At 42.9% G+C, this 20,434-nt stretch overlaps 1 protein-coding gene across 1 annotated transcript; it reads right to left on the bottom strand.

Annotated features, from left to right (window-relative positions):
- Window positions 1-1,009: 1,009 nt before the first annotated feature.
- LOC140125739 (uncharacterized) lies at window positions 1,010-16,027 on the bottom strand. Its single transcript, XM_072144596.1, has 12 exons — window positions 15,853-16,027; window positions 13,520-13,615; window positions 11,136-11,186; window positions 10,933-10,983; window positions 10,736-10,852; window positions 8,557-8,598; window positions 8,387-8,464; window positions 7,593-7,634; window positions 6,050-6,127; window positions 4,226-4,377; window positions 3,732-3,844; window positions 1,010-1,281 (listed from the first exon to the last, which is right to left on the bottom strand). The coding sequence occupies exons 1-12, from the start codon at window positions 15,884-15,886 to the stop codon at window positions 1,149-1,151; spliced, it is 987 nt and encodes a 328-aa protein (XP_072000697.1). The 5' UTR covers window positions 15,887-16,027; the 3' UTR covers window positions 1,010-1,148.
- Window positions 16,028-20,434: the final 4,407 nt, after the last annotated feature.

The following is a 20,434-nucleotide window of genomic DNA, read 5'->3' as shown; positions in this document are numbered from 1 at the left end:
AGCAGCAGCTCTCTCCCTAGCGGCATCCAGACAGAGAATGATCCGAGCAGCGCGGGCAGCGGCTAGTCTATCCCAGGGTCACCTGATCTGGCCAGCCAACCACTGCTATCGACGTGTAAGGGTGCCACGTCATGCTGAGTGGAGTGCAGAGTCTCCTGGCTTGTGATTGGCTCTGTTTCTGGCCGCCAAAAAGCAAAACGGCGGGAGCTGCCATTTTCTCGAGCAGGCGAAGTATTCGTCCGAGCAACGAGCAGTTTCGAGTACGCTAATGCTCGAACGAGCATCAAGCTCGGACGAGTATGTTCGCTCATCTCTACTTACAAACCTTTCTCTTTGAAGCCAATCAAATTCCCGGGCTTACACTATAATAAGAAACCTGCTTCCTACTACCTGTCCCCAGAAGCCTACTAGAAGCTCCGTCCTATTTACATGTTGCGCCAATCTCACTTCACAGGTTTAGTTGTTCTTAAACCTCCCCAGACTCTCCGTGAGCAGTCATCTTGCCCATCATCCTGTCCCTTTTGTTTTGTAGTTCGGAGATGTGCACATTTCCCTCTAAGAATCCTCCAAATCCTCCTTCTATAGGGACCTAGGAGTGTTCCTCAAACAGGTGACATTTCCCTCTCATGTGATGTTTGTAGCCGATTCCCTCCTGATTACAGTCCCTTTATGGTCCCTTTATGGATGGTGCCACAGAGCCACTTAGTGGCCATAATGGACATTACAGGTATTGTATCCATTGCCTTGGTTTACATATTCTGGCAGGACATTAGATTTTCTTAAATGTAATGTTTCTACCCCTTGATGCCACATGTGATCCACAAACATATATACATAACCCTTTCTAAGCCAGTGCCCCAATTCTTCTACAAAGGTTGCAAGATTTTATCAGACTTGGGTCACATTTTTGGATCTGACAAAAATGATGCATCTTTTACAATTACAGCAGATGGATGGCAGGAGGAGTGAGCAAAGAAAAACTCCACCCATCCCATATATTCCCTTTTGTATCTTTATTATCAGCATCTATTGGATTTATCAGACCTGCTGGGGGGGGGGGGGGCACTGTTCCTGGATTTGGAAATTAAACTACAGTGTTCATGTGGTAATAGTGATTTCTTTAGTATTTATTGATCATAGGATAATCCTCAGCAGAAGCGATTCTTCTCACAGATGTAGTAAAGTTTTTCGCTGCAGCTTAAATCATTCCAGGGTCCGGACAGGCTTTCCGCACAATGCTCCTTAGATGAGTGGTAATTGGGCTCATTCACTGCCCAGTTTCTACAAATAAATAAAGAAAAGTCACAGATTTTTCCATTTCCAGGGTTTTGAACGGTCTACATGATGTTTGTACATCTTGTAACCATTGCAGCACTCCTCAATAGAAGTAGAATAATTGAGAGTTAGGTAGAATAGATAAAAAGAAAGAAATATTACAAAAAAAAGGTCAATTCTGTCGAGCCACTTCCAGATGTGAATATTTTTGGTGTCTGGTCTCAGTCCTATCCAATATTTTCTCTTACTGCGGGAGAACATCCTTGTGCTGAGCACGGAACTGAGCAGAAGGGAAATATATAAAAACATTTTCCAAGATGTGATAAGGAAAACATTGCCTCTCAGCTACCTTGTAAGGCAGCTCACTTAACACCAAGTGTGACATTCACGAAGCCTAATAACATGATGTGGGATTAAAGCCAAAAAAGTATATCTATTCCAAAAGGAACAGATTCCCAACTCCACTGTTGGAGACAGTGGGGCAGATTTACTTACCCGGTCCATTCGCGATCCAGCGGTGCGTTCTCTGCTGTTCCGGCCGGGATTCACTAAGGTAGTTCCTCCAACGTCCACCAGGTGTCGCTGCTGTGCTGAAGTCCTCCGAGGCCCGCCGGAATGTACTGAAGTTCACCGGCCTATTCCTAGTGAAGGTAATGCGGCAGTTTTTCCGAATTCGTCAGGTTTTTGCTCGGCCACGCCCCCCGATTTCCGTCGCATGCATGCCAGTGCCGATGCACCACAATCCGATCGCGTGTGCCAAAATCTCGGGGCAATACCGGAAAATCGGCGCAAATCGGAAATATTCGGGTAACACGTCAGGAAAACGCGAATCGAGCCCTTAGTAAATGACCCCCAATGAGGCTCACTTACTAAGGGTCCGCGGGCTCTGCTATCATTGGATATTCCGTTGATTTCTGATTTGTGCCACATTTAGCAGGGTTTTTTGGCGCACGTGATAGGATTTTGGCGCCGCTGAGCTGGCTTTCATGCGACACAAATCGGGGGGGCCTTGCTGTCGGACAATCCGACTGATTCAGACTGAGCGCAGGATTTAACATTTAAATTGTGACGCAAGCCATGCACTTACATGCACCAGGAAGAAGATGGTGAACTCTGGCGGAGCGGGGAAGCAACACATGCAGGATATCGGGCGCCCGATGTAAGTGAATCGCACAGGGACGGGTAAGTAAATGTGCCCCAATGTTTTCCTTATCCCATCTTGAAATATACATTTGTATATTTTCCAGAATCCCCCAGTGGAGTGTCAGTGGTGGTAAGTCTCCACATGCCTGCAAGACGGCCTTTTTTGGCTGAGCGGCTGTGAAGAGTGGGAGGAAACTTGAGTGCATATTTGGGCTCCCTGCCACCTTGACAGACATGGATAAAAGAGGAATTATGGAAAGGTAACAAGATACAAAAAAATAATTTGGACACTTTGAAAGTAATAAACAAGGTTCTGCTTAGGGTGACTGTTTGAGGTGACAGGCTTTAAATTTTTGGCAACTCTTCCCTTCCACCAGTCCCTGGAAAAATTGTTTGCTTGCCACCACCCTCTGGTTACTAAAAGGTTGGGGACCACTGATCTAAATCACAGTAGACAATATGGAGGAGATTTATCATAAGTCTCTTAGTGCAGAACTGTTCTAGTTACCCATGGCAACCAATCAGAACTCAGCTTTCATTTTCCCACAGCTGTTTATAAAATTAAAGATGAGCTCTGATTGGTTTCCATAGGCAACTAGGATAGTTTTACCCCAGAAACCTGATGATAAATCTCCCCTTATATCTCTAAACCTCTCTGGTGAGATGTATAGTAGAGATATCTAGGGAACTTAAGGAGATATCAGATGGACACTCGGGTGCATGTATCAAGGGTTGTTTTTCACATTGGTTTTGATAACTCCTTGCCCTGGCACAACATGTACCTAATTTATGACAAGTCAGAGGCCTCAGTAAAATTTACTCTAGTAATGGCTAGAGTGGCCAAAAGGGCCTTGACATATGCCCCTGTTGTAGAGAGATAGAAATAATGGGGCACATTTACTTACCCAGTCCTGACGCAATCCTCGATCCGGACGGTCCAGTGAAGATGAATTCCGGCGCAATTCACCAACATCGTGCGCCCTGCATGTGTCGCTTCCCGCGCTGAGATCCGCCGGAGTTCACCTTCTTCTTCCCGATGCTTGTAAGTGCATGTCTTGCGACACAATTTACAATCTTAAATCCTGTGCGTTGTCTGAATCCATCGGATCATCCAACGGCCTGCCCCCCGATTTGTGTCGCATGAAAGCCGGTGCCGATGTGCCAAAATCTGATTGCGTGCGCCTAAAACCCCTGTTAAATGCGGCGCTAATCGGAAACCGTTGGGAAACCAGGCGGAAATGCGCTCTGCGGACACTTAGTAAATAAGCCTTAATATTGTAGGTAGAAAAGATAGAAATAAATGAGATACTCACGTGAAGGTCACTTCTGATCCATCCAGCCACTTCCAGATATGAATATCTTTGGAGTCTCGTCTTAGTCCTATCCAATATCTTCTGTTACTGGTTAACAAGGAATTCAGTGAATCCTACAACAAACATCATCACAAGAAGTAGAATGTGAAGAATTTTGATATTACCCATTTCATGTCTAAATTTACAGGAGAATGTGAAAAAAGTATCCCTATATTTAGTTAAAGTTAGAGATTGCATGTCTGTATTATGACAAAACTTCCCATCCTTGAGTGCAGCCCTAGGTCGAAAGAATATTGGGAATTTTTGGTGACTAATAGGGAAAGTGCAGCTATAGATCAGTACGGACACAACACTTACCTATGAGCCGTGCATGCAACTGTGCTGCAGTACCAAGTGCAAACTGTAAATGGAAGTGGTGCTACAGTAGGCCGTACAACTTCTTTAAAGGACAGTCTACTGTATGAATAAAGCTTCTTCTTCCATGTAGCACTCACCGATTCATTCCTGTCCTTAATCATGACAAGATAGGAGCTCACTTTGTAGCATTCATCTCGAGCTGAGTTCCAGGATCTTTGTTCCTCAGAAAGATAGTAACATGAAGAACCAAGGGTATGCCATCCAAGGGGACAAACGGTGCATATATTGTCTATGTGATAGGGACATGATACAAGAAAGAAGAAAGAGATCCAGGAGTTAGGCAAGTGAATGCCAGGCAGTATATGAATAGGGGATGTATAAAATGTAAGCCTTATTCTAGATCAAACTGTGAAAATATATTATTGACTACCTGCAGCCGTCACTAGGTGGAGCTCTCTCTATACAGCTTCATACACATTCCAGTAGGTGTATAGATCTGATAGTAGGTTGCCACCTACATTCTAAACCCTAATCTATCTTCAGCTAGTAATAGACTCTACTATCTACACTAAACTACAGCTCTGCATCTATGTGCTCTGCATAGATATGTCTATGCAGAGTACGCACACCATAGCAGTGCTGAGGATGGGAGTGGAGTAGACTTTGCTCGCCCTAGTAGCCTCTCCATAAATTAGCACATTAGTTAAATAAGCTCTAGTTTAATGTAGATAGTACAGATTTAGATAGGTGGCAACCTACATCCAATCAACATTAATAGGTACAATATATATCTTACGGTAGGTTCCTTTTAAGCACTGATGTTATTATACAGCCATCCCCAAGTCAGGGGTGTGTTGCTACAAAAGATAACAGTGTGCATCATAGGGACCCACTGAGTCACCTGTTGCTGTATTTTTGGGTGCATCCAGGGTCAGAGGTATAATACTTACCCTTGAGAATATCATATTTTAGTTGTAAGCCTCTATAATATAATGCATGTCCTTCACAATAAACTCAGGGCAATATCATCCATGAAATTGTAACCTGTTATTTGTCTCTATCCTGCCTGCTAAACTTCTCCGTTCACTGCTCAGATCTGTCTTCAGTGAGGAGAAGAGGGGCGAAGTGCACCCAGGCCCAGACACACAGGACTTGCAGCAATAATATATCATTCTTACCAGAGTGTTACTCTGTTCAACAATGTTTAAAGGAAACCTACCACTTCCAATAGGGCTTCTAAGCAGCACATGCCGCGCACCAGCTCAGGGTGAGTTGGTGCCGGCGCTTATCTTTGTTATGTTTTTAAACGTTTTTAAAGCGTTTTAACACTTTAGTGATCTTTATATCCAAAGTAGCTTCCCTGCACCGTGGTCCGCACTCGGTGCATCGTGCGCCTGAATAGCAAGTGGTCGCGGGCATGGTGCGCTGAGCGCGGACCACGGTGCGGGGAAGCTACTTTGGATATAAAGATTAATAAAGTGTTAAAACGCTTTAAAAACGTTTAAAGACAAAACGCAGATAAGCGCCGGCACCAGCTCACCCTGAGCTTGCGCACGGCATGTCCTGCTTAGAAGCCCTACCCGAAGTGGTAAGTTTCCTTTAATACTGCTTACAACTTCCAGAATAAATATACGAAATGGCTAGAAATCTGCCAAAGATTTATTGTTATCGGAAGCAGCATGTACCTGTGTCTGTGTTTTTCCTATTTGGCTGCTACTTCCCTTCATCCCTCCATAGACATGGAAGACAGATCTGAAGGCAGTACATTGAGCAGTTTAGAAGGCAGGAAAGAGCTAATAAGTACATTATTTCTTATAAGATATATTAAAAAAACATTTATATTCACCTGAATTAACCTATTAATGTACAAAAACATTTTTTGAAACAATAAATACTCTTTCAAGGGCTTTCCTACTGTATCCTACTGAGGAAGGTCTATTGGACTCTAGATATCTGCTTACCCAGCAAATTACTGAGGTCCACCATCTTTGTTTTCATGTTATCCCACTCCTCCATAGCATTCTTCATAAATTTGGAAGCTATAAGTAGTAAAGTAACACAGATAAGTTTCAGTTCAACATTTTATTTTATGAAATAGTAATGTGCATTATATCAAACTATGTAAATGACAGGGAAAGTAATGAGTTGAATTTGGAAATTACTGTACATACAATTCAATTTCAAGGAGAGAAGAACTTTACACAGCAGGACATTAGTCATGGAAAACTAGTGATGGATCACATTACCACTATACTGTAGTTCTTAGTCATTGGCTATAGTGAGGAACTGCAACAGAGGGATTGGCAGTGCCAGTCATTTATCTCTGTATTGGGACCACAACAGGTTGTAGTTCCCAGGAGTGTGAAGTTCAGTGGGCCACAATTACTAAGGGCTTTGTGCCAGTTTTCTGTCGGACTTTGCACAATTTTTCTAGTGCAAAATGCTTGCACGGGTATTTAAGAAGTGTTCGTGCCACATTTGTGTCACACACAACCCTTTTGTGTCATGGCTGTACTATTCTTCATGCAACACAAATTTCTGCACTGATTTCTGGGCGTTCCTGTGCTCAATCGGACTGTGCACCAGATTTATCATGCAAAGTCTGACAGAAGTGTGTTTCATGTCCTGTGTCAAAGGTGCACCAAAAAAAGTGTTGCACTCTGTCGGAGCAGTGCGGGGGGCCCCAGATTCATGAAGAATATGGACCAAAAAAACTGAATCTGTGTTTACACTGAAGACTGATCTGAACAGCAAACTCAGCAGTTTAGCAGGTGGGATAAGTGCTGATATCAGGATAGGGGCATTGCCCACTGACAATATTCTTGTATTCACATAATGTGAAAAATGTTTTTAAAAATGAAAAAGCTAAAATGTTCAAATCACCCCCAATTTCCTAGAAAGTATCTATCAAAATATAAAAATGATTGTTAAAATGTGGAAAAAAATTGGTGATAAAATGTGAATAAAAAGTGATGAAAAGTTAGTTCAGTTCCCACAGTTTTTAGTAACATCAGCACGTGCAACTAAAATCACAACACTGAGGTGAACGTACTGACACCAATGAATAAAGGTGATGTATCATTTTACTGTACAGTAAAAGCTGTAAATACAAAGCCTGTTAGAAAATAACCCAATTGACAATTGTACTGCAATTTTGGAATTCTTTTCCCGCTTCCACATTGCATGGAATATTAAATACCGATACTGGCAATTACAATTTGTCCTGCAGATAATAGGTCACATATTGCTTTGGCGAAATGAATCTTCGTCATTGGCTTGTAGAAGTAGAGAAGTGGAAAACGGAAACAGAAGAACCAAAAAAGGACCACGTCATTAAGGGGTTAAGGTTTTCCCACTCCTCCACTGCATTATTTCTAGAATTCAGAAACTATTGGTTGTTAGTACAGTAATACAGAAAAGTTTCAGTGCAACATTATGATTTATAAAAATGTGAATAAAAATACACATATTAAAAAATTCTGTAAACTCCATTAATCCCGTTACCATTATGCCGTTTGTCGTCCACCAATCCTGAGACAGTGAGATCTGTAAACAAGAAACCAGAAGTAATTCAATATCCAGGGATAGATTTTAGTATATGGGAAAAATAGGCTAATTTCCTTAGATGTCTACTGGCTTCCAGAAATGTTTTGGGACATTTAAAGTGTTTTGCTAATCATCCTACTTATCCCCACACCTCAGGATAAGGCAAAAGTGATTAATGGGGTTCTGACCACAAGGACCCCTAGTGATAATGAAATATAAATGGTGTTCTGGTAAATATGTTTGCATAGTGCTACTTCTATTTCTATGGGGCTGAAGGGCTAGCTGTCCCAATAGGCCCATAGAAGTGAATGGAGCGCAGGTTGAACATGTGAGCACCCCATTAAGTTGTGTGGAGCACATCACAGCACATCATTCTCCTCATCAATTTTCGGTGCTGGTTGGTCTCCAACCAGTGTCTTCTTCCTGCTACTGAGATGATGACCCAATTATTGGCTGTTATGGGTCACTGCTACGTTGGGGGAATGGCTGAATATGGTCTATATCAGGACTGCAACAGGAAGGAGTGTGAAGTTGACTGAAGACAGATCTGAGCAGTGAATCGAGCGGTTTAGCAGGTGGGATCAGGGTTATCAGTGCATTGCTTTTTATTTGCTGGATCAATGTGAATAGTCATTAAGCTGCAAACAGTTTTTTCCACTTAAATCAATCATGTCAGTGACCTAACCTAGTATCTAAATGCTCTAACTAATGCACAAAGTTTGCCAGGAATTGAAATCTAGATATCTACTCACCCAGGGCATTACTGAGGTCGTCCATCTTTATTTTCAGGTTATCCCGCTCCTCCATTGCTTGCTTCTGGAATTCGGAAACTGTATGTAATAAAGAAATAGTAGAAAATTTTAATTTACTTTGAAAAAAAACACATCTTAATAAATTCTGTAAAATCCATTCATCCCATTACCGTTATGCTGTATGTCGGCCACTTCACCTGAGACAGTGAGATCTGTAAATAGAAAAACAATTATTTTAATGTACAGGGATATATTTTATTAGGTGGGGATAAGGAACTAACATCCTTTGGTATCTACTGGGATCCAAAAACTTATTTATCATACACTGGCACTAAGTTCTCCGACCTTTTGGTAAGAATAGAATAGAATAGAATGCTTTATTGTCCCCATAGGGGAAATTGATTTTGTCACAACGACAACAACAACACCTCCATTCATGATCACAATTACACATATACAAACAAGTAAGATACTAACATACATATACAAATAAGTAATACAAATTTTAAAAAACAGTAAAAAAAGAAAAAAAGAAAAAAGCACCATGGTTAAGGATATTAATTACTTGCCCAAGTTAACTAATGCAATTACCCTAGGTAAATCCTGATGCCCTCTTTGGCAAGGCACTTCTACGCCAGGTCCAGCCAGGTCTGGCGTGATTTAGAAAAGCGCCATAGCATGTGCCACAAAGGGAATTTCCCGCACCCTCCTTTAAACCCCCTATGTCCATTTCGTATATATTTGGCATAAGGGGGACTTAGGTGCAATTCCAGTAATTCTAATGGACAAGCAATGATAAATGTGCCCCAATAAGCCATCAGGTATGTTTCCAGGTTAAGCCAGTCACATTAATCAGTGTAACATTTGGAAAAATATAAAATGTGGCATGGCACTTTGTCATCTTCAACTTGCCACTTAATACCCTCAAGCACGCCACCACCCTTGTGTGTCAGTGTCTGACATGATTTTCTATTGCTGTCATTCAGCCCAGAGCCTAGTTAGGGGACGATGGGCATGGGAAAATGAGGGAAATAAATGAAACAATATATAACCTTTTAATAGAAATCTGTGTTTTAGAGGACTAGAGGGGGTTATAAACCAATTTCCAGGACAATTGGAGCAATTTTGGTTCAGGCCTATAGGATTTAGAACCAAATCGAAATGAAAAATTCAGCAAAGCTTCAGTGAATTGAATCTTGGATGATTCGCTCATCTCTAGTTTTGATCACTAGACCACAAATCATAATGAAAATAATCAGCAATAATGTATTTGGATATGTTTTTAGAACAGTGAACTCAATACTGAATCAGAGATCCTGCAAACTATGATCTGAGCTGGAAGAAGACGCCTCTGACCATGATCTAGCGGCTTGTTGAGTGTTGCACCTGCATATACTATGTAGATGGCTCCTAGATGATACATGGATAGGTCATTAGTAGATATGAGTGACTTTTTCAAAAGTTCAATTTGACCGATTTGTCTTTTTTTCCTGAAAATCTGATGTGGATTCAAATGTACTTGGTCCAAACCAGAAGGTCATGGAAGCTCTATCCGACCTCCAGGAGCCCTTTGCAGCATGACCTGCCACGTTATACACATTGGGGCTCATTTACTTACCCGGTCCTTTCACGATCCAGTTCTCCGATGAGGATTCGGGTCTTCCGGCAATTCACTAAATGTCCACCAGGTGCCGCTGCTGCACCAAGGTCCGCCGGAGTTCACCATCCTATTCCTGGTGCATGTAAGTGCGTGTCAAGCAAAATTTTTCTGAATCCGTCGGTTTTTCCGACAGCCACGCCCCCCGATTTCCTTTGCATGCAACCCGGCGCCGATGCAACACAATCTGATCTCGCGCCCGTCAAAAACCTGAGGCAATTCTTCCCATTCCCAGACATCTAATAAGGTCTCTTGGAACTGCAGTTACAGTTCGCAACCAGGAGAACCCACTTCCCCAGGTACATCCCTCCTCCATGAGAGTCTCCCTGTACTGGCATATATTTTTTCTTGACCAGGACGAAGTACCAACCTATGTCAGAATGGGCTCCAGGAGATCTCTCATGGTTTCCACAGCTTCATCATCTCAAACTTTGCTATTACGAATCTACCATCACATAGATGGAATACACCCAGTTTTGTACCGGGGTTCCTTGGGCCTTCCAGATAAAATGGTTCTAGGGACTTAATATTCATCAATCCCACACTAAATAGACCCTAGTTGCCTCTGAATTGAATTGTCTTCTGCTTAATCCTATCTTATCACAATGCCTGAATCCCCTGGTAATCGGATGGGCCAGAATATGAGGAATATTAATATTTATAAGCACAAATAAGAGTTATTCTGTACTCACATTGTGGATATGTAATTGCAATGAAGACCACCAAGAGGATAAAGACGATGACCATCAAGACCGCCAGGACCATGACCATTGACCTTTGTACCTTCTGCTGCTTAACACTAGATACAACTGTAATAGAAAGGACATTGTGATACATAATTTGTCTGAATATGTTAGAAGATATAGGAAAGTTCTGTCTATCTCCTCACCTTCTAAGTCGGGAAGCCTACTGCTTGTAGAAGCTGATGAAATGTTCACATCTATTAATGTAGAACAAAATAGGATGATATCAGTAACAAAGCACTGAAAATGTAGCATTTACGACTATCCTGGTGAGCTGGTGCTCATGCCTAGCAACTAATTAGAATAAGGAGAGCAAGATGTTCATGCCCATATACAAATAGGGTCTTACCTGCCAAGTCTGAAAACCCTGCATTCAGTTCTCCAAAGGAAAAACTAGAATCTAAGCAGAGAAATAAACATGTAAAGAAACTTAAAAATTCTATGCAAAAAATGTAAAAATACAACAAGGCCTCCAACCACCTCTTACATACTAATTGTAATACTGGTATCTTCTTATTTGGTAGATGTACCCATCAGGTCCGTGGTGGAAACGTTCCCTCTGCCCAACCTATACCTACACCCGAGCTGAGCTCTAAATTTGTCTCAGTGGGTTCAAAGACTAAGAAGACAATAATACTAAGTATTATTAGGTAAGTATTTCACTTGTTCCTTGCTGTTCCGATCGCTATACATCACATTGTGATGGTTGTTTAACAGTAGAGAACCTCCCATGATGCTTTCATGGAGATCAAGGTGTCACCCATCACAGTATTAGAGCTTCCTGGCTCATAATCCTCATAATTATTAATTAGATTCCTGTCACACAGTTATGAATAAGGTCTTCCTGAAGGTTTGCTTATCATATAGAGAAGAGAGATGGCAAGTTTTATCACCGTGCACCCATAGCTAACAGAGATTGTTGGTCTAACTGGTCTCTGGCTGGTCATGTTATAGTGTGCCTGCTGAGGCATCATGGAATTGATAGCAAAACAGAAAAGAAGACAAGCAGGGGAGTTGATTTCAAGCAGAGGAGAGGCTGCTTTACAGATGTCATCCATTAATGGTTTTATAACACTTTGGGGCTCACCTTACCTTAGCCTCTGCTGTGAAGCTCCTTTCTGTACCTATGGGTGCATATTAGAGATGAGCGAGTATACTCGTCCGAGCTTGATGCTCGTTCGAGTATTAAGGTACTCGAAACGGCTCGTTGCTCGGACGAGTATTTCTCCTGCTCGAGATCGAGCATTTAATTAAAAAAACACAGTGAAGAACAATGAAGAATAGAATAAAAACATTGAACACAGTGAACACAGGATCATTTAAGTGAAAAACACAGTGAAAAACAGAGTGAAGAATAGATTACAGATGTTCGGCACATCTGCTTACTTGTCGGGAGATACGCGCGGAACACATTGAAGAACACGGTGAGCAGCACAGAGACATCGGGGAGCAGCAGAACGGAGACATCGGGGAGCAGCAGAACGGAGACATCGGGGAGCAGCAGAACGGAGACATCGGGGAGCAGCAGAACGGAGACATCGGGGAGCAGCAGAACGGAGACATGGGGCAGCAGAACGGAGACATCGGGGAGCAGCAGAACGGAGACATAGGGGAGCAGCAGAACGGAGACATAGGGGAGCAGCAGAACGGAGACATACGGGAGCAGCAGAACGGAGACATGGGGCGGCAGCACGGAGACATCGGGGAGCAGCAGAATGGAGACATAGGGGAGCAGCAGAACGGAGACATAGGGGAGCAGCAGAACGGAGACATGGGGCGGCAGCACAGAGACATCGGGGAGCAGCAGAACGGAGACATAGGAGAGCAGCAGAACGGAGACATAGGGGAGCAGCAGAACGGAGACATGGGGCGGCAGCAGAACGGAGACATAGGGGAGCAGCAGAACGGAGACATAGGGGAGCAGCAGAACGGAGACATGGGGCGGCAGAACAGAGACATGGGGCGGCAGCACGGGGACATGGGGCAGCACAGAGACATGGGGCAGCACGGAGACATGGGGCAGCAGGGAGACATCGGGCAGCAGGGAGACATGGGGCAGCACGGAGACATGGGGCAGCACGGAGAGATCGGGGAGACTTCAGTGAGAGAAGAGCAGCGGATCCCGGGACATCGTATCTCCCGACAAGTAAGCAGATGTGCCGAACATCTGCAATCTATTCTTCACTGTGTTTTTCACTTAAATGTTCCTGTGGTCACTGTTTTTATTCTATTCTTCACTGTTCTTCACATCTGCTAACTTGTCGGGAGATAATATACGCGCGGAACAGTGAAGAATAGATTGCAGATGTTTGTATACATCTGATAACTTATCAGAAGACATTCTTTTTCAATTAATTAACACATTTTATTCCCGAACCATGGTCCCTTTGAAAAATGCTTGAGTCTCCCTTTGACTTCAATGGGGCTCGTTATTCGAGACGAGCACTCGAGCATCTGGAAAAGTTCGTCTCGAATAACGAGCACTCGAGCATTTTAGTGCTCGCTCATCTCTAGTGCATATATAAACCATGTGTATAGGTTTCTAAGATGATGGATGTGATGTGTCTTCCCTGGTGTTGTATCCTTTAAGCACAGGTTAAATAATGTTTGATATACCAATCTTGTTGAAATACCCATAGGCAAAGGGGGGGGGGGCATCATAGTGAGGGTAAAACCCAGCGAAGTGTTAGCAGTCTCAAGTGTGATTTCCTGGTCCATAGCTTAATACCTTACCGCTTGATTTTGGCTTATAATTTCTGTATGTGTCCCGTTCTTTAGTTTCATCCGGTCGGGTCACATTGACATATGTATCCTCTTCATAGTAGTTTTCTGAGGAAGAGCAGGGACATTATCATTGTAATCCCACAGAGAGGGAGTAAACATCTAAAATATCTACTCATGCCATTACAGGGGATATCCAAGAGCATACAATGTAAGGCTACATTCAAACGAACGTGTGACGATCCAGCTGTAGCCAAGTGGGCACACACGTCCGGTGCCATGGAGAGGAGGATTGGTGACCCCTTCCTTGCTCCATAGCGATGCATGGCGCCATACACACGGGGAGAGATAGAAGATATTCTATATTTTCCCTGTGTACGGAGCGGTATGATGCTGCACACGTGCAGGACCGTATCTCTCCGTACGACCATTGCTATCTATGGGGGACATATGTGCGGCCACAAGCTTGCAGATGTACAAACGTCCTCCAAATGTTCGTCTGAATGGGGCCTAAGGCTACATGTATGTAATGGGGTGACACTGCCAATTCATATAATATAGATCAAGGTATATATTGTTGTTTATCATCCAGGCGTTAGGACCTATCCGACTTGAAATAAATTGGTGTTCACCTCTGATTGTCTGTGACTTGGAGAGACACATGGGGTACATTTTCCATGGAGGGTGATAGTTATTAGTTGGTGTGAAGTACAGAGCAGGGGCTACACTAGATACATGAGTGTACCTATATCTACAACTGGCCTCAAGTGAGCACGTGCTAAGAATTCATTTTTGGGTATATACCGATTGTGGAGTGGTAAAAGAAAGTACTTATCTTGGGAGAAAAAGAAACTTGTGGTTGTTTGATTTTGTATTCCTCACCCCCCTTGTTACATGCACATTACTGTTATTGTGGCCGTGTTTTAGCTTCCCAAATAACAGCCAAAATAGTGGTCTATGGCACCCGATCACAGTGTGGTGAGCACACCTTTTCTCATCGCACCGTGACCTGGCCAGGTGGCCGCTCCGCCCAAGATAGGACATGTTCTATCTTCCGCCGGATTGCGGCAGCGGCCGCTCTGCATTTTATGCAGAGGTGAGGTGTGCTCCCCCCTCCCCTCTTCTGCACCTGTTTGTGTGCTCACCCGGAATATGGCTGGCCGGTGTGAGCATGGAGTCATGTGCATGTAGCCTTAGATTTTTGCTATTTGTTTCCTGTTTTATATATAAATATAAACACATATACACTGGCAGACACAGGGTGAGCGCAGGGTGGAGAGCAGGATGAGTCATAACTCTGCTGCTGCAGCCTCTCCTGTTCAGCAGAGTTCTGACATGTAAACAAAGATCCACTGAACTGCACTAAAGTAAGTTTCAGGCCTGCTTAGTCACTTGATGAACATTCAAGGAATATTATTAAGGCAGTAAAGGCACATGGGCAACTTATATAAAAGAGTGGTCAACCCATTTGAAGGGTTTTCCCAACTATATAATCTATCCCCTATCCACAGAAAAGGAGATAGCATGCTCATCAGTGAGGGTCTGACTAATGGGACAAGAATGAAAGCCACATCAATTCCGAGAGAACTGTCTTTAGGATATTTCATAATTTTAGGTAAAAAATCTTTGGATTTCCCCATTAATGGATAAACAGATAAACATATTTTAGGCGACCAAACTCAGACCAGGGAGAGGATCTGGTGGTTAACAGAGAAATTTGTAAAAGTCTGCTAATTGATGTGTTTTGTGGTTATGATGTATCACAAAGAGGAACATGTGGTTTATTCAATGATAAGGGAACCTGTTTTTCATGGTCAGTTTGCGAGCTACCATATTGTACAATATATTTAACAAATTAGAAAATTTTTAAAAATTGGCCTCTTTAAAGACCTTGGGTTCTGACCCTCTTGTTTTTAACAATACAAATTATTCACATAATTTTATTGTAGTTTGTTACCAAAGTGTCATATCAACTACACTGGAGATTAGAATAGAAAGATGTCGAAAGACAATGTTACTTTCTGGACTATACCACATAGACAGGCGGGGGGGCCTGCCTACTCATCAACTACTGATGATACTAGATATTTTATACTGACATCCGACGGACATCTTATACTGTATTTGAAAAATGTAGGCTCAGTCTCTGTGCTGTAGGAGAATAATTTTTTCCCAGCAGTCAAGTATAGCAAAGTCTCTAGCGGCCCATGTGATGCTGCACTGTACATCAAAGGGTTGATTTTAAAAAGTACAAAATTATAGAACTATTATTTCTGATTCTCCGCCATTAAAATATACAGACAGCAATCAGATTAGGGTGTAGGGATGGAACAAATGGGATTTACCTTGTCTCCGTGTAGGAACTTCAGTTTTCTTCATCTTCTGCTTTGATCAGCTTCGATATATGCAAGTCTATGCTGTGTCTCTTTGGAAATACGGTTTACAGGTTAAAGCTTCACTAGAATATTATATATTTGAATTCCTCAAACCCTGGGAGGGTGGCACAGAGACCCACAGAGTCCGCAGTTTCTAAAGCAAATATTTTGAGTGATTGCTAAATTCCAGGTTCAGCAGTTCAGTTTGTACATCATTTCTGATATAGGGGAAATCCCCAGGAAAAGATCATAGGATTATATTCCACAGATCTAGGATATTGATACTTAACCAATACTATTCCATTCCATACAATACTCTTGGAAGATAGTTTCTCAATGTTCAAGTGTCCAAGTCCAAGCTTTTTCCATCGGAGACATCTGCATATATAGGGGCACATTTACTAAGGGTACGTGGAATGCATTTCTGTCAGGTTTCCCTGATTTTTCCGTTTTGTGCTGCATTTAACTGGGGTATTTGGCACACGCGATCAGATTTTGGCGCATCGGCGCCGGCTGTCACGCGATACAAATCAGGGGGCCGGCAACGTGCAGGATTTAACATCTCATACTGCTGTGCGCCACAATTCTGCAGCATGAACAAAGTGCACCGAAAAAAATGGTGCCCTCTACACACTACACAGGCAAACTGCACTTAAATGTGATCAATGTGAGCAAATATACTGTATGTATGTTTGATTGGTGAGAGTCCAACTTAGGAGGACTACAATATAGAAAATATTCTCGAATATAAGCAGAGTTTTTCAGCCCAAACTCGTCCAAATAAAAACAGTACTCACCTTTCCAACTGGAAAAGGTGAGTACTGGGGGGGTTTTGACAGCATAGTGTGTGTGCCGCCAGCGGGCACGGACCACCCACTGCCAGGGCACTGGAATCACTGCCACTAGCTATATACTGGGGGGCAGGCACTGGCTATATACTGGGGGCAGATTCTGGCTATATAGTGGGGGCAGGTTCTGGCTATATACAGGGGGCAGGTGCTTGCTATATACATGGGGCAGGTGCTAGTTGTATAGTGGGGCAGGTGATGACTATTTACAGGAGCAAGGTGCTGGCTATATAATGGGGGCAGGTTCTCGGTATATACAGGGGGCAGGTGCTAGTGATATACCGGGGGCTGGCTATCTATATACAGAGGACATGCACTGGCTAGCTATATACTGGGGCTGGCTATATTCAGGGGGCAGATGCTGGCTATATACAGGTGGAAGGTGTTGGCTATATGCAGGGGGTGCTGGTTATATACTGGGGACTGGCTATATATTTTGGGACTGATTGGCTATTTACTGGGGCAAGCTTGCTATATACTGCGGACTGACTATACACTGGGGCAGGGGCTGGCTACATATGGGACACTGGTTGCTGGCTATATACTGGGAGGGGGGCAGGGGACTGGCTGGCTATATACCGGGGGACAGGCAACTGGCTGGCTATATACTGGGGAGCAAGGGGTATATGCTGAGTGGACCAATTTATTTCCCACCCTAGGCTTATAGTCAATAGGTTTTCCCAGCTTTTTGTAGTAACATTAGGTACCTCGCCTTATATTTGGGTCAGCTTATACTCAAATATATATGGTATTAGAAACATTGGCATATAACTGACATGGGGCTTCTAGATTAAATATCCACACACAAAAGATCAGACTATAATACTCTAAATGTAGATAGAATGTAGAAATGAAGATAGAACATAAAAGTTTTATTCCTGGGGAATAAAGTTTTCAGTCACAGAAATTGTACTTAAAAATTGATCCAATTCATTTAAGTTAACTTTTAAGCTAGATTGCTGACTCGTGTGTCTCTGCGTTTTAAGGTCATGTCAAATAAACATATGAGGTAAAGTCACTCTATTTTGGGCATCGTTTCACATTTACATTTTCGCTTCTCTGTTGACATGAGCTAGTATCTGGAGATGTGTGACTTGGGCCCAGTCTCACAATAATAGGCTTCAAAAATCCAGCAGGAGACAATCCCATTTAAAGGAAACTTTGAAGACACTTCCAGAGAAACCACATGGAATAATTAGCTTCACACTAGCTCAACCTAGTGGTGTCTGCGAATGGCTCTGTGGTCAAATGTATGTCATGTCAAGAAGAAGCTCTTAGGTTTCTAAGAATTCTACAACACTTAACCACCTCTACATCCTGAAGACACTACAACAAAAATGAGAGCCTTAATGACCCAACCACCTAAGAACCATCAGGACTTTAACAGTGCTGAGGCCACTTGATTTTAGAAGCTTGTTCCTGGCCAACTTATGACCCTCAAGAAGTCAATGTTATAGTTGTTCTCGCTCTTGGTTCACCACGAGATGCCTTCCGGGGGTATTTCTGATTTTGAGTAGACCCAGGAGTTGGTTGGTCCTATTTGGATGCTGGAACAATTGTCTGACCATATGAGCCTCCTGCACATTAGGGAAAACTTCTTTTGTGTGGACCTCCATTGTTGGGCTTGTCCCTAACTCTCCCATCTTTGTTTTTTCTCTCAGTCTTCTTTTTTTGTCTATTTTTCTCTCTTTTAGCTCTAATTTCCGCATTTGTGATGGAAGCTATGTTTTGCCGTATTAAAGCAGATGACACCCCCTATCATTTTATCTAGCAGGCAGGGCTGCACCAGCCAAGATGCAAACTAAGCCTCTCGCCCCAGGCAGCAGTACCGGAATCAAGATTGGGGGCTGCATAAGGAGTGCCGTCACCTGGTACAAAGCAGAAACTAACACTTAAAAGTATTGTCTCTTTATGTCTTATGTGAGACCCTGCATGGAGAACCTACCTTCTAAAAAATTAATTTATATATTAAAACTGGATAGGGCGGAGGAAGAGGGGCATCTATAGTTTGCCTCAGGTGGCAGAATGGTGAGGTTCACCCCTGCTAGCAGGGACTGCCTGATTGCTTTGGACGTGAGCATGATTTTCAGGAAGTGGTAATTTTATGATGCTTTTGTTTATTTTTAACCCATCTTATCCTCTCTTGTTTGTAATTTGTTTTTATTTTCTCTCTAAACTGTGATAAAAAGGGATGACTGGGAATTATCATGGATAGCCCATCTCTTAGTGCTTTCCTCTTTGGCCAGGGTAAAGAGAGGGCAGAGTAGCTAAAAGTTTTAGAGGAGTTGGCCACTTTTCATTAAATCTCTTCCATTAGGCATGTCTCGGCATGTATATGTACCTGTGTTTTTGCCTCCTTTGAGAGGGTTTCCCTGTTCTCACCATGCTGCCCCCTGCATATGCACACATACACAGCTTCCTGTTTCTGACTCAGACTGCTCTAATGGCATCACCCACTGTGCCTCTTTCTCTCACAGTCCTTCTCACTGACAGAGGGGGGAGTGCAGGAGTTCACAGGCAGAACTAAAGTAAGTATCAGGACTGCTGAATCACTGGATGAATAATAATTAAGCAAGTATCAGGACTGCTGAATCACTGGAGGAACATTCAGGAATTACTAGTAAGGCAGTGAAGACACATGGGCAAGTTATGTAAAAGAGTGGCCAACCCTTTAACTACAGCTGTGGCCCATATTCTCTTCTGAAGTTTCTCAACTGAAATGACAGCTTGTGGCGACTAACCAGAGAATGGAGCCAGCAGCTTTCTGCTGAATGTTGAAGAGGTTGGTGCCTATCCCCATAATTACATTAATCTTCCTGGGAAAAAACATAAGAACTCCAATCTCGAATAAGCTTGTATTCAGACTACAGGATCGCCTTTCACCTTTTCCTCCTTTTCATGTATTGGGGCACATTTACTTACATGGTCCCTGCGCAATCCCTGAGGTGCGTTGTCCGCCGGAATCCACATCTGCCTCAATTCATGAAGATGGTGCGCCTGAGTTCCTGCATGTTTCGCTTCCCCGCTGAAGTCCGCCGGAGTTCACCATCTTCTTCCCGATGCATGTAAGTGCGTGGCTTGCAGCACAAATTGCTTTGTTAAATCCTGCGCATAGTCCGAATCCATCGGATCGTCCTACGGCCCGCCCCCCAATTTGTGTCACGTTGAAAGCCGGCGTCGATGCGCCAAAGTCCGATCGAGTGCGCCAAAAACCCTTTCTAAATCGGAAGTGGGCGGATATTCCGATGATAGTGCGGACCGCGGACCCTTACTAAATGAGCCCCATTATGTCCTGTAGTGAAGGCAAATTCAGAAGAATTTGTGTGTGCGAGAAAATGAGGAAGAGGCGCAAGGCCATCCTGTAGTCTGAATACAAGCCTATTCAACATTTGAGTTCTTAACATGGTAATAACCTGGTAGTAAAATAGCTAAAAATCGATAACGTTGTGCTCCAGTTATTCTTGTTTTTATATCTTTTATAAATTTACGAATTGTTGGACTGATTTGGGACTGGATGCTGATGACGTGATAGAAAGTCTCTACTTGGGTATGTTTTGAGGCAAATGTTTATCCCATAATTAGCTATTTAGGCCGACAATCATAATTCCTGGAGAATCCCTATAAACAAATCAGCTACATGTTAATATCCTCTAAATTCCCATATTTCTTTGGTTAAGTTGGACCGATGTGTAAATTTGAGAATG

The sequence above is a fragment of the Engystomops pustulosus genome, chromosome 4 (genome assembly GCF_040894005.1).
Source record: "Engystomops pustulosus chromosome 4, aEngPut4.maternal, whole genome shotgun sequence".
Classification (NCBI taxonomy): domain Eukaryota; kingdom Metazoa; phylum Chordata; class Amphibia; order Anura; family Leptodactylidae; genus Engystomops; species Engystomops pustulosus.
The sequence above is the reverse complement of the archived record's forward strand: the minus strand, read 5'-3'. Positions and strand labels throughout refer to the sequence as shown.

Bases quoted from the DNA above. Each gene is read 5' to 3' on its own strand.
- LOC140125739 (XM_072144596.1), bottom strand. From the start codon at position 15,886: ATGAAGAAAACTGAAGTTCCTACACGGAGACAAG. The intron at 6,128-7,592 runs GTAACGGGATTA...TACTACTTATAG, and splicing joins GGACGACAAACGGCATAATG to CTTCCAAATTTATGAAGAAT. The intron at 1,282-3,731 runs GTGAGTATCTCA...ATTTATTTGTAG, and splicing joins GGATCAGAAGTGACCTTCAC to AAACTGGGCAGTGAATGAGC.